A 25,445-nucleotide genomic window follows, 5' to 3' on the forward strand; every position below is an offset into this window, starting at 1 on the left:
GTATATGACAATCAATATACCTAACGATTAGTTCGCCAAGAAAAATTAAGTTAGCAACTTCTATCAACTATTAAGTAGTCGAACCAATCTTGTTCATATCTGGATAATAATCATGAAGCTTTTCATAAAACATTGTAGCATGTCTATTTAAAAGGAAAAAAATCAACGGGTCGATGCTCTATTGTGGCATTTACTAAAAGTAGTGACAAATAAAAATTTTGAACTTATTGTTAAGTTATTTAATGGTGGTAAAGTTACTCATTTTGTAAATGCTATTAACAGTCGACATCGCTCTGCTCTATAAACTAGTTACAAAGTTATTACAGATAATACTTGGTCGGTGGCATCTAATTCATTAGAATTAGATTATTTAATTAAACAAAATGAACTATGCTCGTTTAAGGTAATTTGTATTGTGTGCAAATGGTGTGTCCATTTGTTTTCATGCACATGCTATGACTATAGTATCAAAAACGGCATGTGTAAGCTAAGCATATACACGCCGTTCGAATGAATTCAATGGTAAATAATGAAGATGTAAGTATGGATGTAATATGCTATCCCATATAAAATGATGAAGTATGTATGAAAATGCCAGCAGCATCACAGCTTACTATATCATCCACTGATTCCATTGCTAATAATATTCAGCAATTGTATAATATGTTTTTGTCACAACTCATAAGCAGGTACACTCGATGATCAACTACTCCAAAAACTAAACACAACAGTAGATTCAAGTTTAAAAGTTCTATGTTAACAAGATAGCAATTTTATAAAAAATCTAGACCCTCGTGTCAATAAACAATAAATATTATGTTTTAATCAATTATTATTATAGTGACATTTTGTCGGTTCAGGCGTAGCGGACCACGACAACCGACCAACTAAACATTTTTATTTTTTTTATAATAATAATTTATCTATTCATAACTTCAAGTGAAATCAGAAATACCTACATGATCGCAGAGACAAGATACTAGAGCTACTGCTACTTACAAGTTGTAATTTTAGGAAATTTTTAATAAAGATTAGAAATTTTTGAGTTATTTTCTTGGTATAGTAAATTATCGTGGTACATAATATTATTTTCAATTTTGTGATTGTTCACCACCACATTTTTCGTGTTATTGACAATAGTAGTGCGTCCCTGATCCATTTTTGGGATAGTAAAGGCAAATTTGAAATTATATGAAATGTACCTTACAACTTATGTTTAATGTAAATTGATTTAATAAAATAGGTATAAAAAATTAAACAGGGTGTCCCGTGAGGATTTACCGATCACTATAACTCTTGAAATAATACTTTTTAATGAAAACCCTAGGGACCTAGGGTACAAAAGCTATAAATATTTTGGTTTTATTTATTTTAATGTTTTTTTTAAAAAAGTTAAAAAAATATATATTTTTATTCAATTCTTCTCAAAAAAATTGAAGTTGGTCATTTTGAGGAGTTAATTTTTCTGAAAATATTGACTTTTCAACATTTTATTTTCATTTATCTCCTGATTTTTAATATTTTTCTAATTTCGAGAAAAATAGCAAATTATTCAATACCAGTGGTATCAAACATGTGGTCCGCGTGCTCAAACGGCCGGTGAATGGCTTTCAGTATGGTCTGTAATTTTCTTGAAACTAGAAAGAAATATTAAAAATAAGGAGATTAATGAAAATAAAATGCTAAAAACTAAATATTTTCAAATTTCAGCTAACAACAAAATATCATTGAATGGTGGAGACGTGAATACAGGATACTATTGCTGTAGATTTTAAAAAAAATAAAGAGGCAATCGGATGTAAAATGAGGTAAAAGTGTGCATAAAATCGTCGCATTTATGGCCCCGAATATGAAGAAACTATATTATTTAAAAAAACAATAAATACGAGTTTATGTTAAAAGCATTTTTTGCTGGCAACAAAAAGAATGGCTGAACCAAATCTGAAATCAGCTAATCTTTTTTAAATGTTTGTAATATTCTGATTTCTAAATTAAGTTTTCACAAATTAAAAAAAAATTGAAAAAGTTGCTAGGACCTTTTTTTCATTGGAGATTTTCGATAAAGCTAAAAGTCGAGTTTTTTCTTTTTAAATAGTAGCCAGATTACATATAATATGTTTGTTATTATGATTGGATACAATAATTTTGATATTTGGTCACTATAAAGGTACTTTTACCTTTACCGGTCTTTGCCTCTCCGAAGTTAATAGACTTATGGTATAATCACGGAACATATGGTTTAACATAATATTTATACTTTATAAGTTCAAACTTGTTATCACATTACTTTAGCTGTTATCTCACATATTTGTTTGTATATTCGTTGTGTTCTAGAAGTTTCCAATAATCCATGTTCAATCGCTGTAGTGTGTTTGTTCTTATTTGTTACTTTAATTTAAGTCAACAAATGTAAATATATTCTTACAAATAAGTGCTTAGAAGGCTGTGATTTTAGTTTTTCCTCTTCTAATCAACATAGTAATTATCGGTTGCGACCGAAGAAAAAGCTGCTTCCCTTTGATTAAACTACGTACTAAATATTGTAAGAATTCAATTATCACCTTAAGGTATGTTTACATGTATATAATACGAAGACCGACTTTAAAAATTCCATTATATAGTTATAATTAGTTATAAAACATGTGTAATATGTGGTATTTACTAAAATAAAAATTCAACCTTCCACTAATACATAAGCAGTTCATTTATATTTAGGGTACTTATTGCATTAAAAATAAATACTGCAACAAGACATTTTCAAAAAAAAATTGTACATCAAGTACTATGCCTTGTATCACAAAAATGAATAGTAACTTTTTTTTTAAACATCTTGTGTATATAATATTGGCGGCACATGTGTGTATATTTTTCTTAACCTTACGCACATGTAATAATGTAGTTAAAACTTCTTCTTAGCATTGTTTATATAATTATAATTAGCAGGGAAATTCAAATAATTAAATAGGTACAGACAACTTTAATAATTACCAAAATATTTAAAAAAAGTTTCAGAAAAAACAAAAATATTCATTATATCTTATAAAGATGGCATAATAATTTCAATAATTTAATCACATCGATGAATGAGTGAAACACAGAAAGAGGTTTTTACTATACTTAAGTTAGTATGACAAAACCTTTTTTTACTGATCCACTTTAAAAAATCTGAGTTGCAATTCTCAATATATTATTTGCATTTTTTGTTTTTTTCCCTAAACAAAAAAATACCGTAGTAGTTAATTGATTTATATAAATCAGTTTAATGTTTTCAACTGACATTGTAATACCTAAATAAATATCCCAAATTAATTTTATTATAATAGATTTTCAACCATTATCCTCTGACTATAATTTAGTAATATGTTATTTTATTAAATCATTTTGTTGAGTAATTAATTGTTAATTATTATTTTGATTTTAGTATTTACAATGGCTTCTTGTCTGGATGAAGAAAATAAAGTTATCATCAAAAAGGATTGGTACCAAACAGAGTCTCAAGTGATTGTTAGCATTTTGGGTAAACATACTTCAGAAGAAGACTGTTGCGTAATATTTAACGATGATGAAGTAACCATCCAAGCCAAATTTGCCACTGGTCAACCCTACACTCTTCAATTAAAACTTAGTAAACATATTGTACCCAACTTTAGTACCTATAGAGTTCTCTCGTCAAAATTGGAGCTACGCCTTGCAAAGATTGAAGGAGGAATGTGGGATGTACTAGAGAGAACTGTAGTCAAAAAAACTAAATCCTCCAGTATCCAGCCTCGCAATTGGGATAAGGTTGTCAAAGATATGACAAAAGAAGAAGAAGACAGTGATGTTAATACTCTGTTTAAGAAAATATATTCGGATGGTTCGGATGAAGTGCGCAAGGCTATGAACAAATCATTTATGGAATCTGGGGGCACCGTTCTAAGTACCAACTGGAGAGATGTTGCAAAGGACAAAGTAGATATTAAACCTCCAGAAGGGATGGAGTGGAAGAAATGGGACGAATAAACAAACCTGTACATACTATTACGTTAATTAAGTGTTTGACTTTCTCTGAAAATTATATAATAAAAAAATGTTTTTTTAAATTATACACACTTTTTGCAAATCTTTATTGTATTATATACACATTATGATATCGCTTTTTCAAGTGATTATGTGAACAAATAATCATGTTTTAATTTTTTAATCTTATTAATCTTTATAGTCCTTTTTTTTCTTTAACAAATTATTTGGAATTAAACATAGATGACAATTCAAGACATTTGTTACTTATTGTATGTTAGTTTGATCCTATACAATTAAATATTCTGACATTCCTAACAAAGTTAACACTAAATTTGTATCAACACTTCAGATAAAATAAGTATTTCTGTGAAAATATTGTGTTCAATAATTCAGTTATTATAAAGGCTCAAAAGTTAATGATCTAAAAATGTTAAAAAATGCACTCAAAAAAGTTTAAATGCCATAAAAATACTTATACTCTGTCCATCGAGAGAATGCGCCAGCCAAATCTGGTTCACCCCACGTATCACCCTACCATAGGTGAATCAGTTTTATGAGCGTGGTGATGCAGAGGGATGCGTCAAACCGCCGCGTTATCTAGCTAGCCACAGTATAGGTAAATGTTACATTTTTGCACTTTAAAAGTTGAATGTTTTAATTTAATTAATAAAATTTTTACATTAAATAGTAAAATAACATAAATTATATTTTTAGGAAAAAGTTTATTTATATTTCTTGGTTTTAAAAAGTATACAAGTGTTGTCAAATAAACAGTTTTAAAATTATTATTTAACAATTATAAATGATCAAACATTTTTTGGGTAAAACCAGTGACTAAAACAATATTTAAATCATATTTTCTAATACCTTACGCTTTTCTTTTTAGACAGATGAAACTAAGAATTGTTCAAAAGGTTAAATAAATTAGATACAACACATTTTGTAGAATGTGGGCTTACATAAATTAAAACAGTTATAGACATTGTATGATTTACTAACATCTTTGAAGTGAGTTATAGGATATACCAATATTTTTGAGGGTAGACGAATTGTAAATAATCCCTAAAATCCTATCCTTAACCCTGTATTTCTATTTACAATATCAAATATATATTTAATATTTATGTAATATAATTTAATACGAGTGAAACAAGTACACGTTCTTAAAGAAATAAAATTGTCAAAACTATTTTAACATTTTTGCCAGTAAATAGTTCCAGATTTTAAGGCATTGTGGTCAATTTCCCTCTTTCAATTATACCCAAATCAACAATAGTGCAATTACAATTATTTTTATTCGGTTTAGTATTTTTAACTCTTGCTGATTTGAACTAGAAATAGAATAGCTTGAAACTGGAAGGCTAAGGTTTTAGATCATTAATTTCTTGTTAAGTATTTCTTTTTTTTTTAAATAATATATCTAGTATAGCCCTCATAGGTCTTATTATTTTTTTACTATTATTGAAATAGAATATTGCAAGTTAAATTGAAACACTTAGTTTTCATGAAAAAATATTTGAACACAATTTAACTGTTTAGTTGTTTTATAAGTTATCACAAATATTATAAACAAGCTTACATTCATAGACCGTTCTGCATTTTGTTATTGCCATCGTTACCCAGTGTTCCAAGTTATTTTGACCACTTTTAATAAAGGTAATTGTATTATGATTATTGTTTCACGAATAAGTAATAACTACGTGACCTGCTCTACACAACATTAAATATACTAAAGATTAATTCATATAATGTTATAACTTATAGATAGCTGGGAACATAATAGCGAAGCACCTAATATCTAAAATAATATTATATTCCTCAATATATACTACCTTTATGTGCCTCATAAGTATGGTAGATAATTTTCATATTTATTGAGTATTTTTACAACAAAATAATCTTATTACAATAGTAAAAGGTTTTCATTCTTTTGAGAGCACACCCCAAAAAAGTTGTACTAATGGTGAAGGTTAATACAAAAAACCAAATTTACACTGGAACGACACGACACAATTAAGTCAGCATAGTAATGACAAAATTCTCATAAGTGAGGACAGATACGGACCAAAAGATTCAAGTGAAGAATGTTTTGTTGTACAGTGTCATATTTTGAATTAGGCTTTAACAAGGTTGTATTTGAGAAGGAATGCTTGGGTAATAGTGAACTACCCACAAATTGTTCACAACAAATAATTTGTCATTTATGGTGGTTTTCAAAATTTCACTTAAACGAACTAATGACTGTTTTGTATTGTGACAATAATTATTAGGGATGAGCCGATACTAGAATGAATACTTGATATTAATTTTATTTTAATGTGTAACAAACTAAGACAGACATGCGGGTTTGGTGTTACTGGTTAACAACCAACTATTACCCCATGGAGATATTTTATCAGTACATCAAATACAAATTTAACATTAAAAATGGTATACCTATTTTTAACATTTACATAATTATTCTTCATTAGTTCATGTATTTAAATATTAAACATGATGTATAAGCTTTGGTTTTATGGAGAGTATAGGTATTCACCATTCACTATTTGGTAAAATGGCATATACGCTGCAAGTATTAGTACAAATACTCAAGTATATCATAACTTTTTTTTAAATTAAGCAACCTATTTACTTATCAATCATTTATAAGTTGTAATCATGTAACAAACAATTAATATTGATTATTACCAAATATGTGTACCTATGGGTATAGTTGATCGTTGTTAGTGACCAAAAATCATGATAATTGCAATTTTTCTTTTAAAATGTCAAGTTACAGCCATCATGGAATGCATAAGAATTAACAAGATAAATGTTACAAAATATTGAATACTTAGAAAATAAATACAAATTTATATAACTAGGTAACAAAAATTTATCTGAATGTACTCAGTGAGAGTTTAGTAAAATAATTGGGCACAAACCATGAGAACAATTTTAGTAATATTGAATCTAAATAGCTGTGCACTCATAAAATTACCATATTCATTGCATACTCTTTTAATAAAATCTACAGTAAAACATATTGTTAAAAATTTATTGTATTTGGTTCATTTCAATATCCAGACGTATGTGCTAATGCATGCTGAGATGATATAATTTGAAGATTGATAGTTGTCAATTATTTGACATTTCAACTGAGTAAAGAATACCAACAGCTAGTTATATAAATTAAAAGTTAATACGCATTCAATTCAATTCTAAGTAAGGAATTTCCATAGGCATTACGTGTTAACAGATTTAGATTTACATACATCATATACATCCTAAATAGGTAATGAAGAAGACAACAATCCAATTATAATTGCAACTACATTTTTACTTACTCAAATATATTCATAAAAAGAAAACTTAATGCGAATAGAAATAAATTGAACAGAACGATTATTTCAACTTTAATATTAATGTGGTCTTTATTTAAAAAATATAAATTGAATTACACATTAGTATAAACGTTGTGGGGCTCCCATTGTTGACTTGATGTGCAGTGACCTAACATTTTGCCAATGTTTCTTCAACAACGAAACTAAGAAATTGATGGAAAGATGAATGTTGTGAGCCAATTCATCAGATTTCATGTCAACATGACCAACAGCAACACACAGACATAATACCTAAAAATCAATTCCCACAATTAATCAACTAGGTCGGCAGTAAACAAAATGTGTAAGCGAACAGGAATTGAATACCTTTTTCATTTGGAATTTAATGGTGGCTTTAACTTCATCGATTTTCATGTTCATAGATTCTTGATGGGACAAAAGACCAGGAAACTTGCCAGCTTTGTTTAAACCGGGTCCTAACAAACGTGGAATTTGTTTGATAAGAGCTTCGCTGGCTAAGAACGCATCATATCGTTTGGCCAATTTCTTAACCAACTTCTTGTTCTTGTTAAGCTTCTTCAAGGCTTCAACATCCATGAAAGGCACCTTGTTTACCTACAACACACATACACAAAATATATAACAAAATTTCAAAACGCACGAGCACTACAAATTGACACGCGGGTTTTGGGTCAGAATGACGAATGAGAATATTATTGTCCTTAATGAGAAGCAGTTAAATGTAGCACACAAGTGTTTACCTCGGCTTCGTCACAATGCTGCTGGTCACCAAGAATGCACACCTTCATCTTGGGCCTAGGGATGTGCTTCAATTTGATGGTGCCTGAGAAACGCTTGTCCTTCTGTGGGTCGTAGTTTTTGAGACCAATTTGCAATTCGACCGTTTGCAAGAAGTTTTTCTTGTGTATCTTGGCCTGGCTCAACACCTCGTTGACGGCCTCGTACAGAGTATCCTTCGATACTTTTGACGACATGTTTAGTTTGTGTACTGACGTTCACTGTGAGAAAAATTTAAAAACGATTATACAAAACGTGGACGCCACAAACCAAATTAAAAAAAAAAATGTCCGAAGTACTTACCCAAAAGACACGAGTGAGAAAATGAACGCGATAGTCTTCCGAAAAGAATTTTTAGGTTATAGTGTATCTACTCAATTTATTTGATTCTGCATCCACCAAGTCACAGCGCTTTTGGTAGCCTGGTATTGCATATAATAGGACCGTGGTTTAATAACCTTCTACCGCGGTCATTGTGGAAGGTGCACCCTCAAATGGATAAACTGATAGGGATAGTGATAACTGATGACTGATAATAATTTCCCAACAAATAAATATAACAATTAACAAAGTTAGTACTGTTAGTTACTAACTTAGTAGTTACAATAAAATTATTGTACTAAAATAATAGACTAAATAGTAATGTATACATTAATTGAATTTCAAATTGAACAAACATAAATATGAATTTTTGAATGAAAAATTCAATTCGTTGAATTTTCTAAATCCTAAACCTATAGAAATGAGATGTTCAGGTTCAACCATTTATAATCAAATTTCTTGTACACCAAAGGGTACACAATACACATAGAGCGCAGAAATAATAATATTCTTACAATGTTTGACGTGGTGTGCACTACAGTGAACGGCGGAATTCCCATATTTTACCGAAAAAATAGTAAAATGGAATCAGTGAGTGATTAAACATGACGATCATCATTTGTCATAGTCCGTTGTAATCTGTAAAATTGTATTGTGTTGATAATTTGTCTACTAACACAAAGAAACAATGAAAATTTAGATTTAAATAATTTATTTACATTGTTCAAAGACTATTTGGTTAAGAAAAATTAAAATTACTCATTCACCAAAGATATATTTACTAAAGTACATGACCTAAATCTTTTTATTTCATTTGATACTTAAACTTATAATATTGGATATATTTGGTGTGTTTAAATATTACAATAGTTTGTTCATCAATTTTTTTCATACTTAAAAGTCACCAGTATTTACTTATATATATTATATTTAAGTTCAAATTTCAAGTAGGTAGTGTTTATAGCCATTTGCTTTACAGTATTATGTATACTTTCAGGTACCATTTACTACATTTTCAACATTGAATGCTGTTATAACATTTGCAGATGTACAAAATGTCCAATTTAAAACTATTCAAACAGAAAAACATTCTTTTATTTGGCATGCCATTGGAGATAGGTATGTAATTATACTATAAACTTTATCATTATAAATTGTATAGCATTAATTATTTATTAATATTTTGTTAAATTACCTTTACAAGTATTTAGGCAACAAATTGTGTTGTATATAAGTATAAAACCAATACGTTTTGTCAGTATTTTTGTTAAACTTAATCAATTGTTTGTAGTTTAATTATGGCAGGCATTGGTGATTTGAACGATTCTACAATAAAAACTGGCCTAGAACTGATATCGACTTTAATAAAAATGATTATTGGAGATGAAAACATTTACAATAAAAATGCAGATAGAATAAAACGAGAAATAAAAGTATGCTCCAAGCCTTCAACTTAAATTTATTAACTCTGATAGGTACCTGAGCTGATTGTATTGGTTGAAATATTATGTTTAATTATATTTTAGCCATGTTTACCTATTATTGATTATATATTGAGGAGCCTAACATCAATAACAATAGAAGCAAATTTAATAAATGTGATTGAAACACAGTCAATGAAGGATAATAAAGCAATAAATGTAATTACTAACTTTAAATATTTTTTTTAATTCTGGCATATTGCACATTTTTAAACTCTGTTAATTTTGTCTACATTTTCAGAATTGTTTATGCAATTGGTCAGAAACAATCTGTAGTGATCTTTGTTGGGTTATTGTGGATAAGAAATTGAGTGCAGCAACAAAAGATTGGTGGGACTTACATATAAGCGATAGAAAATTATTAATAACAATTATTTTAGCTAATTGTTATGATCAAACTACATCTGCTGATATACCAATTTTCCTGCCTCATTCAAGTACTAAGGTAAACTAATTTACTTGTTATGTAAATTGTAATACCTATATTAATATGCAAAGCCCTCATTTTTGAGGAAACCTTAACAAAAAATTAAGTAAGCATTAGAAGTCTAGAAAGTATAAATTATTGTCTAATCATCTGTATATATTAAGTAACAACGATAAAAATTCACTGTCAAATGATTCATTGCATTAATTTCTTGTGTAAACAGACCAAAATATCTTAAAGATAATTTTCTATACAATAAGTTTTTCATGTCAAGTAATTTCAATAATTATTCTTTCTATAATTCAATAAATCCTGTGTTTCTAGGTTCTTTTAAGGCTAGTATGTTGCATGATTGTACAGGGTGTTTGGACAGCTGCTATTTGTGGACCCGTCCCAAATTTAGATGATATAGAAATTAGTGCTGCTAAAAGTTTCAGAACAGTTATCAATTATTTTCGACCTAATTCTTCTAAATTTGAATTAACATCTGGGTAAATTAATAATTATAAAATCTTCATGTTTTGATTAATAATATACTAAGTAATTTCTTAAGACTAAGTTTATACTTATTTTTCTTTTTTAGATATATCATAGTGAACACTAACATGTTCACATTTATGCAAAATTATTACTCAAATACTGATGTGCAAAGTGGAATTGTACAGTTTTACAATAAAATTGCATCACGTCTTATGAATGGTATTAATTTTAATTATTAAATAAAAATATAATATTTTTCAAATGTGCTTCATTCATTATTACTTATAATGATTTTATATTAATAAACTTTGTTTTCAAAATTTGACGTATAAATATTGTATTTCTCATGTTTAGACGATGTAACGGGAAGTGAAGTCTCATGCAAGGGGAAAAATCATAACTATTATGCTATAAATTCAAATGGTTTCACATTATGTTTAGCATATCCAAGTAAACATAATATGGTAACAATCAGGTAAATATGTCTTAAATTAATAATTTATGATTATACTGTTTACAAGTTATTTGAATTAATTCTTATAACTCAAAAGTTCTGATTGATAATTAACTATCACTAACCATCATATATCACCATATATAACTATTTATCATTAGATACTTATAATAGAAATAATTTATTTAACATCCCGAAGTCCAAAAATACAGTGAATACAGAATATTACAATAATAATTAATAACCATTATAACTTAAATACCTATACAAATGAAAGCAGTAAAAACTAAAAGCAGCCACAGCAAGACGTGTGCTTCAATCCTTAGTAAAAAAATATTTGAAAGTTATATCAAGACCCTTTACATGATTTCCTATTTTCAAAGTTTTTGGACTTATTTTGTTTTAATTGATTTGGGTGTATACAATATAAAAATGCAATTTGAATACATTTATTTAGATTAAGTGAAAATTCATCTCACAACACCTATGCAAGTTATCTTATTCCAGTAGTAAATTCAAACAGTCATCATGAACACAATTACTGAATATAGTTGTAAAATAATTTCCAAATAAAAACTACAATGACTACTACTGGAATCTGTATAATTGAAAAATAATATTTTATTAAAGAAGAAAATTGACCATCTGAAGGGGCATTATATATTTTATTTTATTGTCATAATTAATCTTTAGTTTCTTTATCTGTTTGTCTCTTACTTATATTTTCTTTGACATCAACAATGAATATATTTTTTTTTTCTGTCATAGATACTATGCGAAACAAACATTTCAGCAACTTTTATCAGATATCAACGCTTAAATAAGTATGATAATATTATACACGGTACACTCCATATACTTTATTGTTAAATTTTTAAATATGTTCCGTCCAAAGTGTAACTTATGAGATTTTATATATTTTATTATTTACAGTTAAAATGTTTGAATGTTTATATTTTATAACTTAGCATTAAGATTTAAGACAATATTATTTTATACTAATATTATTGTAAATAATTGTATGATATATTCTAAACAAAAGATATATTGTGTATTTATTTTATATTTGTTATTTTCTCTCATTGTACATGAGAGTCAAACTATAACGAACCTGAATAAAATATTGCCATAAGCATTTGACAGCGAACTGTTTTTATATACTTATTGCATTTGGCAATTCCTATTTTTTGTTGTTAACTTTAAAAATAGAGTAAACCAAACTGTCATTAAACTTTAAGATATGAGCATTATCTATGTTTTCTTGTTAGTTTTTGCAATATTTTGGATAAACCGAGTTATGAACATTTTCAATCATTAATATTTTACATGCGCATGAGGCTAATATTTGAATATTTTATATTTTGAAACTACAAGCCTACCAAAAATATATTCATGGCCCACAGTTTGGGAACCTCTTAGCTTAACTACGTCAATGACGGTAAAAAAAAATTATATGAAAGTCCATTAAGAACTATATTAATTTATTAACATACAAATATCCAACAGAAAATACACTTAATTCTCATTATGCTTCATACCATTTTTTCAATGTTTCCGGGGCCGAAATTTTATTTTTATATTTGTTTACTAGATTTGAAAATGATGCATCATTTTTTTTAGTATTCTTCTTTTTGCTCTTCACCTATAATACAAAATATTAATAATATAACTCATTTTTGTTCTATTAAATTATATAATGAACATACTTTTGGTTCTCTCTTCTTCTCATTTCTGATGGCTAAATCGCGTTTCTTTTTCATTGTAATTTTCTTCTTGGTTTTGACATTTTTCTGGTGAGCTTCTGACTGAATCTTCAGCTTGAACTTTGATCGAATTGCCATGTGTCCCTGATTAAATTTGTAATTTATAAAAGATAATATATTGAAAATTGTTAAATAAAATGTTTAGCCATTACGATTAAATATATTCCGTTTAAATTATTACTTATAGTTTTTTTATATTACCTCTTTAGCTGTTATACCAGTATATTCAGGGAGTTCTGCTGTTTTTTTTTTCGATAATGCTGTACTTCTATTGTTTCTGTTATTATTTTCTGCACTAAATTTTTTATTATTTTTATTGTTATCTGTATTAAATTTTTTATTTTTATTTTCAGCAGTCGATGAAGTACTTGATTGCTGTTTTTTAAATAATGGATTGCTAGTTTTACTTTTATCTATTCTCCGTTGTCTGGCTTGTAAAACTAGCCTATTTTCAATAGAAAATGCTACTATTGGTCTCTATAATCAAAATATCAATTAATAATCTCCATACAGATGTATAAAATAATATCTAAAATTCTTACTTTATTCGAATTGAAAATCTTTGGGTTGTTATTGATAGATCTAAGAGCCTTCAAAGCATCTTCATGTTGCTTGAATGTTACAAAAGCATATTCTTTTGAAATTGGTACTCCATTGGGATCAACTTGTTTTAAATTTCTCATTACAACTACCTTAAATAGAATAATAGAGCAATATTATAAGCAATAGTATTTTTTAATTTAACAGTAAGTACTACATTGAAAAACTTTGTTGAAATACTAATTATTACTATTTACTATTAAGTGTTCACTTAAAGACCAGTGCCGCAATCAGCAGGGGTGTACCACACCCTCAAAAAGGACCCATTATAATATTTAGGGGTCACAAAATTCAACTCACACCTTGGCCCATCCACCTTAAGTTGCGGCACTGTTAAAGACTAGACAACATTTAAAAAAAACAATAAAAACCTCATGTCATGAAATAAACATTTTAATCAGATGAGTAATTCGAGGGGCACTGACAATCAATTACCCCATGCTAGAATTTATAGGTGATTACATTTTTGGTGTCAGTCAATTACAGCACAATTAGATTGGTAGTCAATAGTCAGTTTATAGCCAATAGCCTATAATTTTGTTATAATTTTTGAGGAATACATGCCACTGTAGCAAAGCCTTTCACAAACACTATACTTTAAGAGGCAGTTGTTGATTGACTATTTTTAATAATAATTATGTTATTTAAATCAAGTACTGAGAATAAATAGATATAAATGCTATGTTCACTCACTTTTAATACAGCATTAGGACGAGTATATTTTGTAAATAAATCTTTTAAGGTTTTGTTATCCATGTTTGCTGGCAAGTTGTGGATAATAAGTCGATTACGAGCCACAAACATGTTTAAATTTTTTAGAACTTGAGATTTCCATTGTTCCAACTCAAGTCTCTTGTTCATATCATGAACAGATACACCATTTGCAGCTGCTGTACCGACAATTATGACTAGAACATAATTCCAAGTATTACATTTCATTAGTTGTATAACAGAATAATAATATATGTTTACATCAGATATATTAATATTTGATTGAATGAAAAATGTATTAATTTAATGGACCAATCATGGGAAACAGGTGAACGCTTGCAGAGAATTAGCTCAGTGCAAAATACTTTCTTTGTCTATGTAATCCGTTAGAAGCTTTGTCCTTACACCCCCAAACATTATAGATTTATATAAAAACACACCAATGATCAGCGCTGGATTTAACGGAAGGCATAATGGACAATGTTTATGTCCATATCAATGATTAGTATAATTAAACAAAGTATTAAAACATAACTTATTATGGTTGATTAAAAATTATATTAGTCGTTAATTTATAAATCACAAAATAAACACAGTCATGGTATCAAATAAAAAATATTTAAACTACTCAAGCTCAATCGCTACGTAGAAAGTAGATAATAATAATCATATCATATCACAATTTTCTAATTTACTATGATGTCAATATTAGTAAAATTAAGATCCTAGCAATGTTACTTCGGTCAATTTCATGATTCTATCAAAGTTATTATCAAATTGTGAGTTTTTCAACATTTTACAATTTTGACAATAATTATGGTCATAAATTAACATCAAAGTAATTTTTATATTTTATTATTTATTTGAATAGACCAAGTTATCAAAAAATATTTTTTCCTCCCTGGTCTCTCTGGTGTACCACTAAATCATGTTTAAAGTACCATTAGTTCACTATTGATTCGTTTAATGTTTAATGTTTAATGTCTGTTCATTCAACTAGGCATAAAGCCTATAAAAAAATATACCCATACCTCCTTCTTTGATTAAATACAAATTTCTGTTATCCTTATGAGTAACTTTGTCATCTTTATTTTTATCTAGAACTTCTTTATCGATTGCCATTTGAGGTTCCATTGTAGATCCATTGAGAGTTAGCTCTTCAGGAGAACTAGACATACAAGCTTCTACGCTGCTAGAATCCTAAGTCATAAATTTAAATAAATATTACTACTATTTTTATTACAATTTATATGTTCATAACTAATGCATTAATTATAACCATTTTGATATAACAAATAATCTTTACAAACCTATGTACTTGCATAATTGGTTTGTTCCACATGTATATTAAGACTAAACTGTTCTTATAAAAAGATATAATTAATGGTAATATTTACCCTGAATTTAACAAATGCTGTTCCTTTAGAATGTTCTGTCAAACGATCCACGCAAACAAGAGCATAATAAATTGGTCCAAATCGTTCTTTAACAAATCGCTTCAGTTCATCATTGTTAACACTAAATGAAACATTCTTAAAAAAAACTGTTAAACCTTCTTTAACATCATGAGATTTAAAACGTTTTTTGTTTGATGTAGAAATTATAGACTCATTGTCATCAGTGTTTTCTCTTTTTCGTTTAACATCATTTCTAAAATGATATATATCAAATGTATTATTTGCTATTTGTTTGATAATTTTGTATAAATGTAGAACTCACTCAATATCTGTAGTCTCAAAATCTACCAAATTGTCATCTTCGTCTTTTATTGTGTCAAGAGTAAGATAATCTTCAGCAGTTTTTGAAGGTTTTTCTATATTGTCTTGATCATTAGATAAATCTTCTTTAATTTCTTCTTGATCTTCAACATATTCTTCTTTGACAGATATATTTTCTTCCTTTTCTTTAGTAGTATGAATAGTTTCATACTTATTTTTTGGTATAGCCCAATCAACAACAATAGATCGACCTTTGAATATTTTACAATATAAGGTAATTAATAATAATACCTTTTAGGTGTAAACATTTATATATTTAAACATAAGATTAGAAATGAAATAAAGGATTATCAGTGAATTAATTACGGAGAAATTGGGGGACCGCGTGGTCGCCAGACTAAGGCATCAGTAGCAACACGCACAATCGCCGGTTCGAACCTCGGTCAGGGGTGGCACATTTCTCTGGGCAGACACCTGTCTCAAGAGAGGCCGCCATCCATCGACCAGGCATAGCAGAAACTTATGGGTGCCCAATCAAAATTATGCCAAACACAAACGGATTAAACCCTAGCACCAAGGCCATAGCCATAGGGGGGGGGGAGGGTCCAGGGTTCCCCCCTCCCAATTTTTTTGTTTGAAATAAGATTTAATTATTTTTTAAATAAAGATTAATTTAATTTAAATGATAATTTTATATTTTATTATATAATATAACATATTTATACTATAACCCCCCTCCCCCCCCAAATATTTTTCTGGCTACGGTCTTGCCTAGCACAATCACAATGACCCTACAAACAGCTAATCGCCGAGCTTAGAGATCAATAAAAAAAAAACACGGAGAAAACTTTTATAAGTTTTGAAAACATTTGAAATAATGTTAACTTTTACCTTTTGGTTATACAAATACCTTTTAAATATACATAAATACAGAATTCATAACAAACTATATACTCACCACCAAAGTCTTTGCCACTAGTGTGGGCAATCGCTTTAGCAGCATTTTGTTTAACAATGAATTGTACAAAACCACAACCAATAAGCTTTCCATCGGGTTTTCGTAGAAGTTTAATATCATTTATTTCACCAAACTTGGAGAAATGTTCTTTTAATTGCTCTTCATCCGTCTATAAACATAATAAAACAGTTATATACCTATTTCTGTTCAGTTATTACGCTTCAATATTTACATAAATTAATATAATATTATAATTTCACATGACTACAGGCAGAAATAATTTCATTGATCTTAAACTCACTGTAAACGGAAGATTTCGAATAATGAGTCTTCCACGGCGATTGTTTGGACATTTCGGTGCTTTGTTTTTGGCAAAAAATATTTTATCCTTCATGATTCTGTCTAGCTATTGACGAAATATCGGTTCGTTTGCTGCCTGCTGACCACTTTTCGCATTCAAATTTCGAGTATTAGTTGTCACACTCGTCATCGGCACATCGCAATTCGTAGGTAAGAGTTATCGCACGAGTGCACGACGACGCCGCACGTGTTGACATATTATCTGACTTTTGCAACTTTTTGAGATAATGCTTATCTTCCCGTAACCAGCAGCGTAACCACGGTCTTAGAATATATCTTCTTAGACCATGATCATAACCATGAGAAAATTCTGTAGCGGAAAACGTAGGAAACGTTTGATAACGGAGAAATTCAGAATACGATTAAGATATACCAAATTTCCAATTTACTTTATTTTTTTGTTTTTTTCTGTTGTTTTTGAAAACAACTGCAAATTTAAATGTTGACTTCCCGAATGCACGAACTAGATTCACTTTCCTACCAAAAAAGTTGCTGTTGAAGAAGATCAAAGCACTCCTACTGCAAAAAACCATGATGACATTCACAAAAAAAAAAAAATAAATATAAAAACACACATCATTGTAAAATCCAAGAATTCATTTCTCCGCTCGGAATCTAAAATGCAAACTGCAAGCAATTGTATATTTTGCTAATGAGTAATGACCTACAAATGCGTAACAAGTAACAACGCTCATAAAAGTATTAAAGTTAATAATCAATTTGAAATATTAAGTATAATTAAAATACTTAAAAAGTGGAAAATATAAAAATGGAGTAATGACAAATAAGCAACTCGTAATTTTGCTCTCAATTGTTAAGTAATAATGCCCTGAAACTTTAAAAAAATAACTTTTAAAGTCACAAAAATTACCCAAAACTGAAATTAATGCTAACAAGTTAGTTATGTAGATTCGTATGTTATTGAAATACATTTTAAGAGGAGGCCACACCCGCATGTGTTGCCTCCGTCTTAAGCATCGGAAAGCATCGACCATCATGTTCCAAAAAAGATGCAAAAGTCATCAACTTCCAGGTTTATTATACTTATTGATTAGGTATTAATGTATTATTCAAATTTTGTTATACTGTAATAGCTGACTGCTGACATCATGACAATATATATTAGTTATTACTCATATTGCCCTATTGCTTTCTAGTTTATTATTTTGCAAATTTCAATTCTTGCTGTGAAAAAAACCTACGAAATACCAATAGGTAACAAAAAAACCATCTATATCTTATTTCTGTAAGTTTTCAACAGGCTATAGTCTTTGAGTTCGATAGCGCAAGCAGCTGTCCCGTCTACTAGTTAAAACGCGCTCCATCGGGAATTTCCCAAATTTCAGATGGCTTAATCCGTCCCTGACTACACTCGACAAAATACGCTAGTACTCTAGTAGGTACCTACAATTAATGAATAAATAAAAAGTATTAAAAACTGCAAAAGTGCACTTAAAACTTCAATGGTTGCATTAAAAATATTTTTGGAACCTGGCGGCTGTTTTTATCATTTGTGTCAATTGATACGATAGAAAACTAGAAAAGTTTAGAAATTTGATTTACTTTTTATTGAAAATTTACAAAGAAAATAGTAATTGTGGAAAACATTGCTTCTCAGGTACTTAGGTATTTAGTTTATAGCTTTCCAACCACTGGATAAAGTGAATCTACGTAAATCATACTGGATTGGACAAAATAGAATGTCTAAAACACATTAAATGCTTCAAGATATCTCAAATGCAAAATACCTTAACATTTATTTTGATTCTTATTGCGTGAATACCAAATGGTACCTACATAGATAAGTAGGTTCTATTTTGCATTTTCGAAAAATGACACCTATATTTTCACTTTCCTCGTGGAATATTCATAATACAATTCTAGTAGGATGCCACGGAACGAGTAATATAACTGAAGGGCGAAATAATTAATTTTTTCAAAACTCCGTGGACATAAGCAAACTATTCGAAATTTGAGAATTAATTAAAAAAATTTAATTGGAAATTTCAGCAGATGAAGCAAAATTAGTTATAGATACTGTAGGAGATTCGAGTAATAGAAAAAAAGTGGCACAAACTACTTACAGTAGAAAAACATCAACAAAATGTATGTATAGTGTATACTGTATACAATATATCTTTTATATTAGATTTATAACATCCGTATAAGTTATACGTTATAAGTTATAACTCATAACATAAGAAAGAGAATAAAGAGATGTAACTAAAATATTATACGGTAAATTGTATTATTATAATACTTTTATACTAATGTATTTATTATTATTATTTTTTGACTTGGTTTTTATTCATTCATTTTAATTATTATATTTTATTTTATTAACTTAATTTATTACTAGTTTTAAACTTTTTCCTGGTGAGGGACCTCTTTTACCGGGACTTCTTTTTTACTTTGTTATTTTTAATAAATAATATTGCATGCGTAAATCATCAAATTTAATGCCAGGAGTATTTACTGCGCCGGTGTAGGCTTTTCTTGTGTTTTAGTCTTAAAGTATTTTGTATTATGAGTATTTTAAAATTGTTAATTGTTTCTACATATTATTATAGTAATTATGATTTATGGAAGACAGTAGCAGTTTGTATAGAAGTATTCAAGTATAAGGTTTAGTGGTTTACGTTAGCCCATTCAGTGGCGGCCTAAGCACCCATTACTTCGTCGGCTACATGAAAAAGGGGCTTCCGTTTGGGAACAATTAAGAATACACGATGTCTTGTACATATTTTTTTAATGAATTTGAAGAGGGTCCAGTCGGCGATCGCCATCACGCCGACCTGATCAGTCCGCCAATGTCCTTGATTAGTAATTACTAATTAGTAAATAGTAATTAGCATTCTACGAATCGTCACAGAAACATTGATATTATAAATCTGTGATTATCGTTAACCGGTGTTGGTGACCGTGATAAGCCGATAGCAGATTTGAAACCTTTGACCGGGTAAAGTATACAATAAATATCAGACAATATTAAATGTAAATACCGTCGTTTATGGCATTTGTGAGTATTTGACCACACAATACACGTTCAATATTCATATTCTATTTATCTACTCTACTTCTTCTACCACCCATTTCACATTTGACTAATAATTATTATAATTTATTTTATTTTGAAATATAAATTCCAATCGTCGAATGCCAATCGGTTCACCGACTGCGTGACTGGCTGGCGGGTGTTGGTGTGGTGCAGTACTGCAGTTGCATCCCTCAATTATCTGGTTCCGAATTATTGCGGCATCCGGATTCCGGGCATTGTCATTCGTCTGCGAATTAACTCAAATCGCAATAATATTATGATATCATGTCGTGCTCTTCACGTTTTGGCACGACGATCGATGACGCTGAACGCGGCTGACTAGCGGCTCGCCGCTGTGTTTGTTTGTTGTCGTGCGACGGCGATTTATTATCAGCCGCAAAGAGGGATGACGACCGTCCCGAAAATCAAATAACAGACTAACATAACTATTTTAGGGAAATAACCCATCGTTGTGAGTAAACTTGAGACTGCCGGGCGTCGGCGTGTGCCGTATACTTGGGTGCGCGCTAGGTATAGTACGATGTTTAACAATATTAATCACGTAGTGCCGTAGTAGTCACTAGTTTGATGTTACCAAAAAACAACTAACAGTATTTAGACGTAGCTAGGTCGCTTGGGGCCGGATTAACTATTGAACATAGTGCCTACGACCTAAGACATATTATTGCTGCCCGCGTGCTCATACATGAAATAAAACAAATCACAATATTAAATTTGGTACATCAAACAAATAAATTGTAGACATTTGTTAATTTTTAAGAAATTTTCAAATTAAATGGCTATCATAAAATTTTAACCAACACAAACGACTCAATAATTGTTTTGTTCCGGTCCCGAAGTACTTAGGGCCTATAGGCTATAGCCTACAAATGGTTTAATCCGGCACTGTGGATGTCGATTGTAGAATGTTTGTGGTTGACGTTGATAGTTTAAACTAAGAGCGTTTGTCGTTAGTACATAGACTTAGTCTGCTATAATTGTTCTAAGCAGAATCTAGAATATTATTTTCACTTTGTATAGTGGTATCATAATGATTGTGTTAATGTGTCATCGTTGTTGTAGCTTAACTTGGAATCATGGTGGAAGACAAAATCCTGTACACTTTCCGGGGGTGGTTGGCATTTGTGGCTTTCATGGACCTAGGAGTAACGTTTCGTTCGTTTTTCGAGAACAAATGTATCATTGGAACACAGACCAATTTACAGGCCGATGAACACTTTATACATGGTATCTAAGATAGTGTTTACATCTGACTAACAGTGTATTAAATCTGGAACTATCAGCAATGTCATTTGAAATTTAGTTATTTTTATTAAGTTTAGGTATATTGGGCAAACTAAATAAAAGGTTTGGTACAGTAGGGAGTAGCTAGTCTAATATTTACTATGATGTAATTTCCATTAATAACAGTTGATGGTTTAGAGCTTACAAAAATATAAAATGCAATAGGCACTGATTACTGATTTAGAGATCAATCAGAGATAGTAAAAAGCTTTAACTGTTATTTTATTGTTAATTATTATTAAATACAAAACAATGTAATTGGACTTGTCTTGTATTTAATATAAATAAATAACTAAATTTTCATTAAGGTATTTCTACTCTAAAATATTTATAATTAAATTGAACTGGAACTGATAATAAACTGTAGTCATAAATTATTTACAAAAATAAAATGAGATCATGTGAAATCAACTCAATAAATAAGAAAAATTGTAATTTATAAAAACATTTTAATTTATAAAAACATTTTAATTTCATATAAATAAATAGGTCAATAGAACAAATTATAAATATTGAATATACATGGAAAACAATTGAACAGTAGTGGCTTATTATTCTTTAAAAACTAACAACGGCTGGAATCATTTTTGGTCGATATGGTTTTGAACTTGAAATTTTATATTATATCTATTATGATCTCAAGGATATCATTACCAATGTTTAAATAGGTTAATACTTGTCCCAGAAATTATGTTTATTTTCGATTATAGTCAATTAACAATTGTAGCTTTAAATTTAAAATGTTTGCTAGATGGAATATTAATCTAATTTTTCGTTAAAATTATTCACAGAGGAATTAACTTTACCAAGAGTGCTGGGTATGTTTTCACTTCTTAAAGCTCTATGTTTGATACATTGCTCGTTATTTATTCACTATAAGCCGTAAGTACCTAAAAATAGTTATTTTGTACTTAGTACTGAGTGAATCATTTTTTTTTTCTAACTTTTATAATTCAATATGTTTTTTAGTATTTAATATTTTATATAATTAATTTGTAGAATGGTCAGTATTGGTGCTATGTCTATGGTTTTATCCATTGTTTTGTATCTCAGTGAAGCAATTCATTACCGTTCAACTACTTTAAATTTCTTTATTGTTTTTCCAAGCATTTTAAATGGTAAAGTAATACTTTTGTAATAGAATATTGAATAACAAATCACTCAAATATATTTTTTAAATTTTCAAAGGTTTAACACTGATTGGTTTATACTTAATTGTACGCAAGATTAATAAGCCACCATCTGAATGTGTTGAAGAAAATGTTGAAATGTTAATGAGTAAACTCAAATATCAAAAAAGTAAAAAATATATTTGTAAAAAAAAATAGGTCTATGATATAGAAAACAAGAAGAACCATTCAAGATTTGTTTTTCAATTTTATAAATTTGTAAAATATTGAGCTTTCCTAGTTTTTTTAATTGTACTTAATTAATTATATTTGTATTTAATTGAATACATTTGTATTTCAGTTGGTAATTAGTTATGAACCAATACATATTTATGATTTTTCATGATGTTGTTTTTAACTCAGTTAGTTTTCGCTAAAACATAATTTGACAAACAACCCACTAATTTTAGACTTTGAAAACAAAAATAATTAAATAATTATTATTTGTGTAATAGTCAATTCCAAATAAAAAAAATTTAATTTATATATATTTTTTGTATGTAATTAAATTGTTTATTTTCTTATGCCGATTGTTTCTGAGTACTGCCTGCTTTGTTTTGAGCAATAACAAATTCTGGATAATCTATAAAACCATCAAAATCTGTGTCATCCATAGTTAATATAGGATCAATTAACTGCATTAATTCTTCATCTGTAAATATCTTTTCTTGGGGAGGTGCTCCACCCGCTGCGGGATCATGACCACCTTGAACTAAAATTAAAACATTTCAATATTTAATGTATTAAAATTGAAAGAACACTGAGTAGAATGTACAATGTGAATTTTCATCAGTGTTCATTTTAAAAAGTATTACATAATTTGTTTAAACAATTTTTGGAAAATCAAGAAAGTGTGTGTCTAATGTTAGAAATTCAAACATTTTATATCAATTTGTCAATTGTACATTGAATTGTTGATAGCTTACATTCTGAATTTATAATCTCTGAAGCAGAATACTTTCCTAAAAATATTTTAGTACAAATAATTAATAATTTTACTCGCTAATTATCATTAAAATTTTAGGTGAGTATTTTCTAAGTCAAGTTTAGAAGAATGGAATGAAATTTAGTTTTTGAGTTTAACTTCTCTGAGGATTAAAATCTGAAAACTTCAATCTTGAGAAAAATTGTCAGTCAATTCAAATCAGAATTATTCTTATCTTTTTGTAAACCAATCAATATGCTGAGATAAAAATAAGTCTAAATTCCCATTGTGCATATTTCAGGAAAAATTTTAAATCACCATTTCCAAAACCCTTAATAAGTTATAAATTACCATGCCAATGTATAAGTGACTTGATAAGTTCACATCCATCTAATTTATTATTGTTATCTGCATCATGCATTTTGAAATAATGGAATTGTAATTCTTGTTCAGACATTTTACTTGTGTCTAATGTTGGTAGATCCAAATGTTTTTTTATGTGCCTAAAATAACAATAAAATAAAGTAGTATGTTGAAAAAAAGTTACAAGTATATCAGTAAGTACAATTATTCTATTTGTAAAAGATTTTAAATTATAATTACTCGCTTTCTTCTGCTAAGTTTGGATTATGTAACACTTGTTGTGCATGAGGATGATGTCCTTGGGAACCATGGCCATGACTCTAAATATTAATAAGTAATAAGTATCATAGCAAATTATTGAACAAAGTTGTATCCTATATATAAAAGAATCATTCCTTGTAGATACAGTCCTAACCACAATTTATATAACTCATAAAAGTAAGAGTGTTACTTTTCCTACTTATACCTATATTTATATGACACTCTAGGTTTCATTTGTGTAATTACATTATAAATGGATTTTATGAAATACAATTCCATTCAGTATGATTCATTTAAATATTTCATTGTGTAAATTAGGTGCCTACCGGTGGTTGCTGTTGTTGTTGTTGTTGTTGTTGTTGTTGTGGTTGATGTGGCTGCTGCTGAGGTGATGGTGGTGGCGGCGGTTGCTGTTGGTAAGGTAATTGTTGAGGAACATTTTGTTGGGGAGGTAAATGTTGAATAGGTACCTGGAAGAAAACAATTAATCAAACAATATAATATGATGTACAATGCATTTACTTGCAAATATTTTATTCATTTATTTACTTGCTGCTGCTGTTGTTGATACAGCTGCGGGTTGACACCCGGCGGTGCTGGTGCATATTGTGCCAATGATTTATGACACAAGACTACAAGAATAGGAAAAGTAACTAAAAGCATCTTGGAAATCATTTTTAGTAGAAACACTCATGTACACTTTTTAACGCTGAATCCATACAATTTAAATAACGAATGTGTTATGACTTATGAGTATAATAATTCGAGTTATTTGTTTATGTACCTGAAATGTGTAGTCGTCTTTAGTCAGCAACTTATATAATTTTATCTAACAATATCATTTTGAGCCATGTCACAACATTACAATCAGACTTTATTATAGATAATTTCACTCGGACCGCCAGACGTCATTATCAATAGCTGAAAGATGTCCCCACATCACCATTCACCACGTCGTCAAGTCGCTTGTTTCCATGTGATATCTACAT

The 25,445-nt window shown here is 29.0% G+C and overlaps 6 protein-coding genes across 11 annotated transcripts; 3 read left to right on the plus strand and 3 right to left on the minus strand.

Moving 5' to 3' along the window:
• The first annotated feature begins 2,293 nt into the window (after positions 1-2,293).
• Positions 2,294-4,254, plus strand: LOC111035332 (protein SGT1 homolog). 4 transcript variants are annotated; one of them, XM_022316905.1, is made up of 2 exons: positions 2,294-2,567; positions 3,422-4,254. In XM_022316905.1, exon 2 carries the CDS (start codon positions 3,430-3,432, stop codon positions 4,000-4,002), a length of 573 nt encoding a protein of 190 aa, XP_022172597.1. In that variant the 5' UTR covers positions 2,294-2,567; positions 3,422-3,429; the 3' UTR covers positions 4,003-4,254. The 4 variants fall into 4 exon arrangements, with proteins under 4 accessions (XP_022172597.1, XP_022172598.1, XP_022172599.1 ...); XM_022316906.1 differs by having other exon boundaries at positions 2,295-2,542; XM_022316907.1 differs by lacking the exon at positions 2,294-2,567 and adding an exon at positions 2,873-2,965.
• A 3,132-nt stretch (positions 4,255-7,386) lies between these two features.
• Positions 7,387-8,550, minus strand: LOC111035318 (60S ribosomal protein L10a). Its single transcript, XM_022316887.1, has 4 exons — positions 8,427-8,550; positions 8,087-8,344; positions 7,692-7,940; positions 7,387-7,616 (listed from the first exon to the last, which is right to left on the minus strand). The coding sequence occupies exons 2-4, from the start codon at positions 8,318-8,320 to the stop codon at positions 7,446-7,448; spliced, it is 654 nt and encodes a 217-aa protein (XP_022172579.1). The 5' UTR covers positions 8,321-8,344; positions 8,427-8,550; the 3' UTR covers positions 7,387-7,445.
• Positions 8,551-8,663: 113 nt separating this feature from the next.
• LOC111035317 (protein fuzzy homolog) lies at positions 8,664-12,138 on the plus strand. Of its 2 annotated transcripts, XM_022316885.1 has the most exons (9): positions 8,664-9,035; positions 9,442-9,563; positions 9,736-9,877; positions 9,971-10,084; positions 10,167-10,370; positions 10,677-10,843; positions 10,936-11,051; positions 11,187-11,307; positions 12,055-12,138. In XM_022316885.1, the coding sequence occupies exons 1-9, from the start codon at positions 8,961-8,963 to the stop codon at positions 12,104-12,106; spliced, it is 1,113 nt and encodes a 370-aa protein (XP_022172577.1). In that variant the 5' UTR covers positions 8,664-8,960; the 3' UTR covers positions 12,107-12,138. The 2 variants fall into 2 exon arrangements, with proteins under 2 accessions (XP_022172577.1, XP_022172578.1); XM_022316886.1 differs by lacking the exon at positions 8,664-9,035 and having other exon boundaries at positions 9,452-9,563; positions 9,750-9,877.
• Positions 12,139-12,746: 608 nt separating this feature from the next.
• LOC111035315 (RNA-binding protein 28) lies at positions 12,747-17,593 on the minus strand. Its single transcript, XM_022316884.1, has 10 exons — positions 17,338-17,593; positions 17,037-17,205; positions 16,080-16,329; positions 15,758-16,010; positions 15,392-15,560; positions 14,343-14,557; positions 13,592-13,741; positions 13,251-13,526; positions 12,993-13,133; positions 12,747-12,928 (listed from the first exon to the last, which is right to left on the minus strand). The coding sequence occupies exons 1-10, from the start codon at positions 17,428-17,430 to the stop codon at positions 12,812-12,814; spliced, it is 1,833 nt and encodes a 610-aa protein (XP_022172576.1). The 5' UTR covers positions 17,431-17,593; the 3' UTR covers positions 12,747-12,811.
• Positions 17,594-20,226: 2,633 nt separating this feature from the next.
• Positions 20,227-23,250, plus strand: LOC111035339. 2 transcript variants are annotated; one of them, XM_022316920.1, is made up of 5 exons: positions 20,227-20,355; positions 21,517-21,681; positions 22,530-22,620; positions 22,738-22,856; positions 22,927-23,250. In XM_022316920.1, exons 2-5 carry the CDS (start codon positions 21,531-21,533, stop codon positions 23,064-23,066), a joined length of 501 nt encoding a protein of 166 aa, XP_022172612.1. In that variant the 5' UTR covers positions 20,227-20,355; positions 21,517-21,530; the 3' UTR covers positions 23,067-23,250. The 2 variants fall into 2 exon arrangements, with proteins under 2 accessions (XP_022172612.1, XP_022172611.1); XM_022316919.1 differs by lacking the exon at positions 20,227-20,355 and adding an exon at positions 20,382-20,964.
• An 86-nt stretch (positions 23,251-23,336) lies between these two features.
• On the minus strand, positions 23,337-25,333 carry LOC111035338 (GATA zinc finger domain-containing protein 10). Its single transcript, XM_022316918.1, has 5 exons — positions 25,006-25,333; positions 24,783-24,926; positions 24,436-24,515; positions 24,184-24,335; positions 23,337-23,619 (listed from the first exon to the last, which is right to left on the minus strand). The coding sequence occupies exons 1-5, from the start codon at positions 25,129-25,131 to the stop codon at positions 23,429-23,431; spliced, it is 693 nt and encodes a 230-aa protein (XP_022172610.1). The 5' UTR covers positions 25,132-25,333; the 3' UTR covers positions 23,337-23,428.
• Positions 25,334-25,445: the final 112 nt, after the last annotated feature.

Source organism: Myzus persicae, unplaced genomic scaffold (genome assembly GCF_001856785.1).
Source record: "Myzus persicae strain clone G006 unplaced genomic scaffold, MPER_G0061.0, whole genome shotgun sequence".
Lineage (NCBI taxonomy): Eukaryota > Metazoa > Arthropoda > Insecta > Hemiptera > Aphididae > Myzus > Myzus persicae.